At 38.6% G+C, this 11,410-nt stretch overlaps 1 protein-coding gene across 3 annotated transcripts; it reads left to right on the top strand.

Annotated features, from left to right (window-relative positions):
- Positions 1 to 483: 483 nt before the first annotated feature.
- Positions 484 to 6,729, top strand: acer1 (alkaline ceramidase 1). Of its 3 annotated transcripts, none has more exons than XM_071486244.1 (7): positions 484 to 989; positions 2,022 to 2,134; positions 2,227 to 2,341; positions 2,570 to 2,708; positions 3,635 to 3,772; positions 3,861 to 3,998; positions 5,978 to 6,729. In XM_071486244.1, the coding sequence occupies exons 1-7, from the start codon at positions 983 to 985 to the stop codon at positions 6,048 to 6,050; spliced, it is 723 nt and encodes a 240-aa protein (XP_071342345.1). In that variant the 5' UTR covers positions 484 to 982; the 3' UTR covers positions 6,051 to 6,729. The 3 variants fall into 3 exon arrangements, with proteins under 3 accessions (XP_071342345.1, XP_071342344.1, XP_071342346.1); XM_071486243.1 differs by having other exon boundaries at positions 523 to 989; positions 4,569 to 6,729; XM_071486245.1 differs by lacking the exon at positions 484 to 989 and having other exon boundaries at positions 2,019 to 2,143; positions 2,235 to 2,341; positions 4,569 to 6,729.
- The last annotated feature ends 4,681 nt before the right edge of the window (positions 6,730 to 11,410 follow it).

Raw genomic sequence — 11,410 nt, 5'->3', positions numbered from 1 at the left:
CATTTGCTGCCACTTCATACTTCTACTACAATTCAGAGGTAAATATTGTACTTTTCACTCCACTAGATTAATTTGATAACTCTAGTTATTTTGCAGATTCAGATTAATGCTGAAAATATAGTCAACAATTAAATTATGATGTGTAATTATGATGATACACACATTTATACATCTGATGTTATAATGCAATAAGATAATATAATACATTATTATGAAATGGTTCTTTCTGTATAATGAATACTTTTGTTTTGGTGAGCCTACTTTAAGTATATTTAATATTTTACATCATTTTTCTTTTGTATTTGTAAAATTGTGAACGCAGAGGATTTCTACACTGTGGTACTTGTACTTTTACTTGAGTATAAAATCAGAGTTGTTGTCCAATGGTATGAATATGACTAATATGACATTGAATTGTGCCAGTTTGCATTACACACACACACTCACAGAGAGACATAGACAGAGATTGAGATAACCATACCTGCTCTTCCACCCACTCAGAGCGTTTCTGCTTTTCTTTTGAAATTTGCATCGCTGGTATTGGCCTGGCTTAGCTGGGGCAGATGGACCGGTTGAGCCTCCTTTCTAAAGACAGCCTGAGATTGCACAGACAAGTACAGCAGCCAATTTTAACATCGGTGCTATTACTGATCTGTAAAAAAGATCATTTGTCTTTTTACGAAAGGCCTATTTTAGATTCAGTTCATGGCCTTTAAAAGATCAGTCAGAACTAACAACACTCAAATTCATTTGTCACAGGGGTACAGGTGTGTTTTCACCTGAAGTCAAACAACAGGTTAAACACTCAATGGAAAAAAAAAAAACAAAAACCAATCCGTCCATTCTAGACATTTTCCCTCGGTGACACAGTCGTGCAACAGGATCGGGAGGGTTTCGATGCTCCGCCCCGGAGGATGCACCTGTCCCACCGCCTGGAGCAGATCAGCACTGACGGACCGGAGGCTGCGACCGCGGCAGCAGCATGGGAGGTAAGAGCCACTCATTAAGGCGGCTTTGGCTCTCAGAAAAAAATCTCACACCTTTGTTTTTATCAGTGAATTTGATTTGTCTGGCTGTTTTCGACTCGCAAAGGTGTGAAAAAAATATATGGAGTTTACAGTGTTGGTGTATGTTTCACGTTTCCTATGATGATGACTTCGACAACGTTTGACTTGCTGTTGAGCTTTTAACTTAAAGTTGTAAAAGTAGAGACACCACAGTGAACAAACACAGGCTTAATACCAAAAGTTAAAGATGCAATTACTAATTACATCACTTTAATGTGTAATGAAATTCACTTATCAATCAAAAGTCTTATCCTATAATAATACATCACAACTTATATAATTTACTAAGTGAAGAGGAGTAAAAAGTAAAATATTTGCCTATGAATCATGGTGGAGGTGGATCAGTTTGTCCCTTTGCAGACTTTGCCATAATTGCTCTGTTTGTTAAGGCTGCTCTTAGCAACATTAAACTCACACACTAGATTAAAATGATCAGAAAGTGTTGTGGTTTCTTGATACAGTAACACTTTACTTTAAGTCCTCCTATTTAGCATTGATAAACAGTAGCTATACAAATATAAAATAAATGGTTTATAAACCACTATAATGCTGTTGTAAGCGGCTATAAGCGGCTATTTCAAGCGTTTAATGTACAGTAACATGTCAACAATTATAACTTCTCCTATGAAGACATATTTTATATTATTACAAACGTGTTTAACTGTGTCATACATGATCTGTTTAAACACCAGCCTGCACTTGTTGGTGTTATCGATGATTAAACACTCACATCTGCTCACAGCGACATTATAGTGTGTTTCCATTCACACTTACATTAAAGGATTGTTACGAGGTTCTGTAAGAAGGTGCAAAGCCACATTTGAATTACAGTAGAAATCCAGCTCAGGGGGGCGTGGCAACTGATTTCAATAAACCAAATGAGTCTCACATACTCAGGTGTTGCTGACCAATTACAAGGCAGCGGTCATTGCTTCCCATCTCTCTGTCTGACAGGTGTCTACTCTGGTGAAAAGATGGCAGGAGTTTTCTCCTACGAGAGTTCAGAGGTCGACTGGTGTGAAGACAATTACAAACACTCTGAACATGTGGTAGAGTACTTCAACACTGTAAGTTCTGTATCCTGCAACATTTATGTCAATACGAACTTTTATAAACGTATTTTTCCTTTTTGGTTGATTGACTGATGTTTCCCCTGCAGATGAGCAGCTTTTTTTTCTTCATTATTTCGCCCGTCATGCTCTATCTTCTGCACCCTTATGCCAGAGAGAGGAGTCTGGCAATCCACATGGTTTGGATCATGATGATTTTTGTAGGTCAGTTTTTTTTTTTCTTTCTTTCTTTGTATATTTTATATTGGTCTGTATCTGTCTTACCATTTCAGACACATCTGTTTTCCTTGTATTACAGACTTTATATTCCTAATATGCCTCCCCATCTCCCTTAGTCGTTTTTCTTAAATTGTTATGTGTTTGTGTTTCTGTAATAGTACGAGAATTTTATTGTTTCTCATTAAAATGACATTTTTTTCTCTCTCCTTGCAGGTTTATTCTCAGCATACTTTCACATGACTCTTAGTTTTGTTGGCCAGATGTTGGATGAGCTGTCAATCCTGTGGGTGCTGGCAGTGGGATATGCTGTCTGGTTCCCCCGCAAGCTGTTCCCTTCTTTTATAAAGGACAGGTAAGATAACCTTGTAGCAGTCAACCCAACAACAAATCACTCATTTGTGTTTCCGCAAGTTAGTCTGAGATTTTTTTGTTTCTTTCTTTATTTGGCAAACAGTAGCATATACGTCCATGTGTTACTAAGGACTCACACACGGCTCAATAATCCCTTAATAAAACAGGTAAAGAAAACAGTGACAGAGTGTTTTCAAGGCATGCCACTCTGAAACCTAATCTGTACTGGCTGAGGAGCCAGGCTGACAGCCTCGACAAGAGGCATTATCACAAAAACACAATATGGTGCAGCAGTCTTCACCTGAATGTGACAGGCAGGGGCTCTCACCATTGTAAAAGAGTGGAGCTCCACCCAACTCATGTAAATATTTAACCACAAGGTGGGGAAAAGATGAATGAAATTTTGATGAGCACCTGAAAAGAATCCCACAGTCCCTCCTCAATAGCTTCTCACATTGATTTTTACAGTTTTTCAAGGTAATGTGTCCTCCTCATGAATGGATTACTGAAGGCGTCTACCAGGTCAGGGGGGCCCCTGGTTGGCTACAGTCTGTTCGAAGTGACTGTTAACATCTGAATCCGCTCCCATATGGAGATTTATAGTTTCAGCTCATTGTTTAACTCTCACCCTTCTCACAGTCATTTTCAGAGAAAGAATAACAGACAGACGCATTTAACAACTAGCTGGTGAACATAGTGGAGCATTTAGCAGCTAAAGATCCAGATATTTCCCTCAGCAGTTGGTAGAGACCAAAAATAAAGCTAAAAGAGAGCAAATATTGGGGTTACATTCTTCAGGTGGTCAGAAACTGATGATGAAACCATTTGCTAACAAGTTCACCATCAACTTAAATGATTTTTAATTAATCCATGCACCTAAACCTTTGCCTCACTGCTTCTTTTTTCTGTCTGTCTGCTCCACCACAGATCCACATTTTCAAGGCTCGTCCTGGTGGTTACTGTCGTCACCTCGGTGTCATCATTTGTCAAACCTACAGCAAACGCCTACGCTTTAAATTGCTTCGGCCTCCACCTGCTTTACACTCTGGCAGTCGAGATGAGATGGTATGAAAACTGTGGCCTTTCAGGCATCTATATCTGTATTTGGTGCAGCTTGGATTTGTTGTCATGACCAATTTTTTCTCTTTCTCAGCTGCACTGACCAGAAGGCTCTGAGACTGGCCAAGCTGTCAGTGGCTCTGTGGGTGCTCGCCATCTCCTGCTGGATTAGTGACCGTTTTGGCTGCAGCTTCTGGCAACGGCTTAACTTCTGCTACCTTCATGGTATCTGGTGAGTCCTGGCTTAGTCTTTTCCTTTCCTTTTCTTTCCTTTGCTTACCAGACCAAACCCAACTGAACCCAACCCAACCCAACTGACCCCAACCCAACCCAACTGAACCCAACCCAACCCAACTGACCCCAACCCAACCCAACTGAACCCAACCCAACCCAACTGACCCCAACCCAACTGAACCCAACTGACCCCAACCCAACCCAACTTACCCCAACCCAACTGAACCCAGCCCAACCCAACTGAACCCAGCCCAACCCAACTGACCCCAACCCAACTGAACCCAGCCCAACCCAACTGAACCCAGCCCAACCCAACTGAACCCAGCCCAAATGACCCCAACCCAACTGAACCCAGCCCAACCCAACTGAACCCAGCCCAACCCAACCCAACCCAGCCCAACCCAACTGAACCCAACTGAATCTAAAACTTTTTTTATGATTACGTTTGGGTTCTTACAGTTGGGAAAAGATGACAAAAAGACAAAAAACAAAAGAAAATAGTATATATAAACATATTTTTAGGAGACAGTGCTCATGTATATTAAGCTTCATTTTATGTGTCCTCCAGGCACATTCTCATTGTGATGGCAGTGGCTTATGGCAGCACCTTGATAGCTTACCTGGACGCCAACTACGAGATACCCTATTCACTGCCTGGACTGCAGTACTGGCCATGTGATAAATGGTCTGTTGGATTACCTCACATTGTCCTGAAGGGCAATACCAAAACACGGAAACAGTGCTAACAACATCTTGCTTAACTTTGACAGAGCATTTCTTCTAGTGCACTCCATTAGAACAGTGGTTCATTAATGGAAAGCCTCCCAAATGATTTTATCAGCACCAGCTTCTTACCTTAAACACACAATCTGTGATCCGAAAGCTTGTCCCCACTAACATAACTCAAAACACAGGAATCTAATGTCACTCCCAAGCTGGTTGACATTGTTACTAAATGTAAGTTATGCTTGGATGGATTTATACTATAGATTCATATTTCTAACATAGTTGCAAATGCAGAACTTTTATTGCAGTGATATTACTGTAATTCAAACCTTTGCTTTTAGTCTCTCTTTTCAAGCCATGACTGTGTTTCAGAAACCTCTCTGAGGAAATCCCAAATAGTGTTAGAGGGACAGAGGCTGAGGGCAGCAGTTGACTGAGCTGACTTATCTTGAACTTCTATAAAGATGAAATGAGGTTTGGTTTCGTTGATGTTTTTCAGGATTTAAGGTGATGATTGTCAAACATTATGCTTTTGCAAGTCATGAATTGTTTCATATAATATATACAGGCACCAAGTTTTGAAGAGTTTGTCTTTGACGGTTGAGCATGTGTGTTTTTGTGTATATAAATCAGTTGCCGTTATTTATTTTCAAGATATGAATGCACTCATGACTCTGCACACCACCGATTGTATTGATGTACTGTATGTTTCCCTATGATGAAACTATTGTTTTGAGGAAACAGTAACTACTGTCATTCATTCTTGAGTGCGACAGTTTCTTGGAGTGAGGCGCTACAGTGGAGCGTCTTTACTTAGAGTTTTAAAATACCTCAGCGTGTGGTGGCTTACACACTGTCCTCAGGGTCAGCTTGAGCTGTGTAAGTTTTGTGTAATTTTAAACTGATACACGCAAAGTAACGTTATAATTGTCTGTGTATTCATGTGTTTTTATTATAATTAAGAGATCTGTAGTTTGACATTTATTTAAACTGAGGGGATTTCAGAAACACTTATTTGTCAATATCAAATAATTTGCTGGTCACTTTCAGATACAACTGGTTAGTTTAGTTTCATTCAGGACCATTGAAACATGACGCTGAAGTACTGACTGACTCTTCCACAACATTCACATGCAGATGTGTTTCTTTTGTGCGACTGACCCTAATTCACCAAAATGACCTTTTTGTTGAATTTGGTGATGTTTTGAGAATATTCAGGTACGCTGCGCCTCCATTCACATTATCTTTCAGGAAGGATACAACAATAGACCCACTACACAAAGGAACGCACAGACTTTCTCTGCACTCCAGTGTTCAACAGTGACCTCCTGTGGGTGATGATATTTTTCAAACTCCACCAGTGATTTTAGAAATATAATGTTTAAAATTTAATTAGTGACAGCCAGATGATATGCTAAGACTCAGGTAACAAATAAAACCAAATGTGTTGGCACTATTTTTAAATGTCATAATGTCAGAATTAACAATTATCTGTCACTTTTCAGTGTCATGTCTGGATATACTGAAGTAATAGTTTTACAGAAAACTGTTCGTCTGTTTCTAGATCAGTGATTCCCAGCCTAGAGGTAAGGACCTCTCAAGTATGTCACACAATCCATCACTTTGGTCCACACTGAAATATCTCAACCACTGGATAAATTGCCATGAGTTTCTGTTCAGACATTCACGGTGCACAGAGGATGAATCCTATTGACTTTTGATATGTTTATACAAAGGCCTTGAATTGTAATGAGGGGTCAGAAGAGGACATTTCTTAATTTAGGGGGTCACAAATCAAAAAGGTTGGGAACCACTGCTCTGGATTTATTCATTCATTCAGAAAAATATGTTTTGTTTCTTAAAATACTTTTACCTTGGGCCTTGCAACCTCTCATCGGGGAAGAATGATGAGCATTGTGGATATATTGTTAACATTGTTGTGTCGAGACATTTTTAAAAATGTCTGCTTTCAATGATAATAAAGCTTTACTATGTGTGTGAAATCTGTGGTGCATGGCTTAATTTTGGATTTCTGTCTCTCCCAACATGTTAAAAAGATGATTTAAAGATAGATGTCTCAACGCAAGTCAGACAACCTCCTGTTCGACAGCCACTTGGGACGTCTTTTATTGAATTAGCACTGGCCCAAAACTGAATATTTTCTACGCAATGCTTATTTACTTATTAGCCTATGGATACTACTACTGAACTACTACTGATTCCTTCTGCCTTTGGATTTTGGAGAGAGTCACTGTTGCATCCTTTTAATGTAAATGTTTCACATTTTGATTTAAATACTTTTATAGCTCGAGATTTATTTCTTATATCTGCAACTGCTGCTACCACTCATAATACAACATACATGTGAGTAGGAAGATTTGTGTTTATTTACTGTAAAAAGTTGATAAAAACACATAACACATTTCATGAGTCATCAGCTTTATTTAGCCAACGGCTTCATATTTTGGGAGGATAATGATGCATATTGTCTTATTTCCATTGGACACCAGTATATCATGTTGTGCCCTGCACTCTTAGATGCACAACATCAAATACTGGAAAACTTGAAATACTCAACACATTTAGAGATCCACAACCACTGTATACTGAGGGAAATAAACAATCAAATATCCTGGCACGAGAGTGGATCAGTTTGAGAGTCAGGGGAAGAAGGGGAGGCACCGAGCCAGTGAGAGAGTGGTGACCTTCTGTCCCAGAGCTGAGGCCTGATAATCTCACATCAAAGTCTGAGCACAGCAGAGACTTGACTGCAACGGGCCCTCCCTCCCTGACTCTGGAGCAAAGAGAGGTCTTCGATTTAAAAAGTGCTTTCTTTAAAGATTAAACATTTCTAATGGACATTTGAGACAGAGGCTGAGTAAGATAAATGTGACAACCTGTGGAGTTATGAATGACAATATATTATCAAGACGTACCCATGTTTAATGGGACTTCAAATAAATGATTCAGAACATGCATTTTGCTCCCACAAACTTGTCTTGAATGACTTAAGATGATTGATGTGTCAAGAAAAAATTAAATGAGGATGTAGGGCCAGGCCTAATGAATGAATAACAGGCCTATATACTGTGAGACAATGTAAATTTGTACATTTCCAAACTGATTATTAAACTCTGGTGTCTATTACTTTAAATTTTAGCTATTGTGAGTAATGCCCAAAATTAATAGGAAGCCCTTCTTTACTAAATAATAAAAAAGAATTGAATTATTAATAACTAATAATCCATGACAGGATTTAGTGCCCTCCTTTGTTACCATACAATAGAATAAGCTGGTCATGCAGGCTATCTGTAGCCTATGTTGTTGGTAAAGAGGAAGAAAACACTTTTTGCATGCATTGAACAAAACTTTGCTTTACTGGTTTTTATGGTTTTGTGAGCTGCAGCTGGAGATGAATTAAACGGAAAGACTCTGTATTATTCTGAGACATGAAATTTGTGAACTTCAATGTAGAGTTTGTGTAAATACAAGGATGTGAGACATATAAAGCTGTGTAAGTAAGATATAACCCTCTTCGTTATCATTATTTCATTGACCACCTTAATAACAATAGCTAAATTGTGGGGCTGCAACTAAGGGTACATAATGACCCATGACCCCATGATTGGACAGTGTTTGTCCAAGGGCCACAGACTGGTGACATCCAGCACTTTGTAGAGAAAGGTCTTCTTTCACCTATGCAATAGTTTCCCCAAACCCAAGAGAGGTAAGGCAGAGAAATGAAAATATTTTGAAGCTGTTACGTTCTCCCCCCCTGCTGGTTATGATGTGTAACTGATCCTTGACTCATGATGTGATCTTTGCTCAAGTGTGTTTGGTCTGGTCTGATTGATGAGGAAACTTAGTCAAACTTACTTCAAGAGCGAGGTGAAATATATGGATAAAATCTGATTAGATGCCAAAGATAGATCCACAAAGAACACACAAAGACATTTTTATTTTTGAAATTTCTCAAGAGCGTTTTAATCATCTGCCTCTCTGCCGCTGAACTTTTCTCAGGAATGTTAGCTGGAGCCAGCACACTGAGATGAAACAACTATGTCTGTTTGTTTTATTGACTTCTTGGGTGATAGTTCATTCATTCAGCTTTTATCTTTTGTCGTGAAATGTCTAGGTATTGAGAGCTGACTGTACCAAGGGCAGAAATGCAGCGAGGCAAACACAAGGTGCTGTGAAAAAAGCTTAAAATTACTCAGGTTAGCTTCATGAAATAGTATTCCTACATTTATTTCTCTTCCAGGAGCAACCAGAAAAGATTTGCTTCAAATTCAACCTATTGCTTAACAAAAAATTTGAAGCTCCTGTCAACCAGCTGGAGGCGGCTGAGTTCAAGGCCCAGTTCAGACAGACCGAAGATCGAGACCTCTCACGTGTCACAGGTTGGTCAGTACGCCAGCACAAAACTCTTATTATGATCCCTGAATGCAGAAAATACTGTATGATGTTCTGACATCTCTCATCTCAGTGACACTCTCAACCTGATCATTTTTTATTTCAGTTAAAATATATGAACTTATTTATAATAATATATTTACTAATGCATTTTACCCGCTTCTTTGTTTATATACCACCACAGTTTGTAAGTTGTTTTTAATTTTTTTTAGACTATATGGTCACTCTTACCGAAGCAGTAAAAAATTTAACTACAGCACACACTGAAATGGAGGAGACAGATTGTGGATCTGATGATGAGATGTGATTTTCAAAATGCACCGTTTAATTATAACAAGTGAAATCCAGTTGACTGACTGAAATCCAGATACAAAAGATCTAAAACTTCTGGAGAAAATGTGTGTGCCTGCAGGCCCACTGCCCCCTGCGTGGCCAAAGAAAGCACTATCTCTTGTATCCCCCAGCTACAGTATCTGTTGAGTGGTCATGGTGCGTGATTCATGATTTGCTGCAAATATCAAACATGAATCACTCACTAGACACAGTTGTGTAGCAGGGTGGAGAGGAGATTTGACTGTATCCCACCCAGGACTGACATAGACCACCAGTTGTATCTGCAAATATACATGTTAAAAGTTACAGTTTTTTCAAATCATATCAAAAAGAAGATTAGTTTATTTTTTTTATAAATTGCACTTGTTGACATACTGTAAAACACATTTGCTATCATTACAATAAAATATTATGTTTTGTGTGTGAAGCCTGTGGGACGTGTCTTCATTTTGTATATCTGTCTCTCCACACATACTGAAAAGGAGGATTTAAAGGTTGACGTCTCAATACAAGTGGGACACCCTCCAGTCTGACAGCCAGGTGGGATTTCTTTTACTCAGATTTGACTAAGAGGGAGAATGGATCAGTTTGAGCAGCAGGAGAAGAAGGGGAGGCACCAAGCCAGTGAGAGAGTGGTGACCTTCTGTCCCAGAGCTGAGGCCCGATAATCTCACATCAAAGTCTGAGCACAGCAGAGACTTGACTGCAACGGGCCCTCAGTCCCTGACTCTGGAGCAAAGAGAGGTCTTCAATCAGAAGATGTATTGCTTTCTTTCCAGATGAAACATTTGAAACTGAACCAGTGCACTGGGCCAGTTGAAACTGAGGCCCCTAAAGCTCATCACAACTACCTGTTGAGTTAGGCGTAACACTATATTTATTCAGATATAAGTTTACAAATCCTTTATCTCAGCGACAGAAAAATGCACAAAATGCATGGCGTGTTACAAAAATTAACATTGAGACGCAAAGGAATAAGTTCCTCAAGCTTGTAAAGAGAAGGAGTACAGCTCTATGGATGATTTTTAACTCACTCATCAATGGAGGAAGTATTCAGATCATTGACTTGAGTGAAACACTTTAAAAAAGCACACAGTACAAGTAAAATCCTTGCATTAGAAATATTTGGGAGAAAGTAAAAAGTACTCATTGTGCAGACTGACCCCTGTCACTGTCGTTATATTGGATAATTATTATTGAGGTATTAAAATGTAAGCAGTCGGTGGAGGTGGACCTAATTTTAGTTAGTTCATATACTGTTTGGTAGTTTCATCTGTAACAATGTGTCATATTTTATAATATATACACGTATATTGATCCTATGTTTTTTTTTCATGTAAAATCAAACATAACTTAAGCTGCCAAGTAAATATTATAAGTACAGAAGTAAGTAAGTAAGAAGTAAGAAGTAAAAGGTAACATAAACTGGAAATTCTTCAGTAAGGTACCTTACATGTACGAAGTTACTTTCCATCACTGCTTTACATTGAATTTGTTTTGGTGCATGCATGACAGAAGCACTGGCCAGAGACAAGTGAGAAGTTTCACACGTATTGAGAGCGCAACAGACTTTGCTTTTAGCAAATATCAGGCGTTTTTAACTCAAGTCAAACACACTTGTGTAGTAGGTTATAGTGCAATAATAATAATAATAATAATAATAACTTTATTTTGAATGAAATATTAAAATAATAAGTGATAGTTTTTTTTAATAAACTTTGGATTTTGAATGCAGAACTGAGAATTTTTACATTTTTGTATTGGTGCTATTACATAAGTAAAGGATCTGACTGCTTCTTCCACAACTGCATATTAAGTCATATTGGGTTCCATGAATATTTAATAATGTTATCGACACTGCATTTACCACACTAATAGAAATAACTACATTGCGAAACCCATGGAGCCGAATTAATCAATTAACATCATGTGCATTTT

This window comes from Trachinotus anak, unplaced genomic scaffold (genome assembly GCF_046630095.1).
Source record: "Trachinotus anak isolate AG129_WGS33_773 ecotype Australia unplaced genomic scaffold, CSIRO_AGI_Tana_v1 ptg000010l, whole genome shotgun sequence".
Lineage (NCBI taxonomy): Eukaryota > Metazoa > Chordata > Actinopteri > Carangiformes > Carangidae > Trachinotus > Trachinotus anak.
The sequence above is the reverse complement of the archived record's forward strand: the minus strand, read 5'-3'. Positions and strand labels throughout refer to the sequence as shown.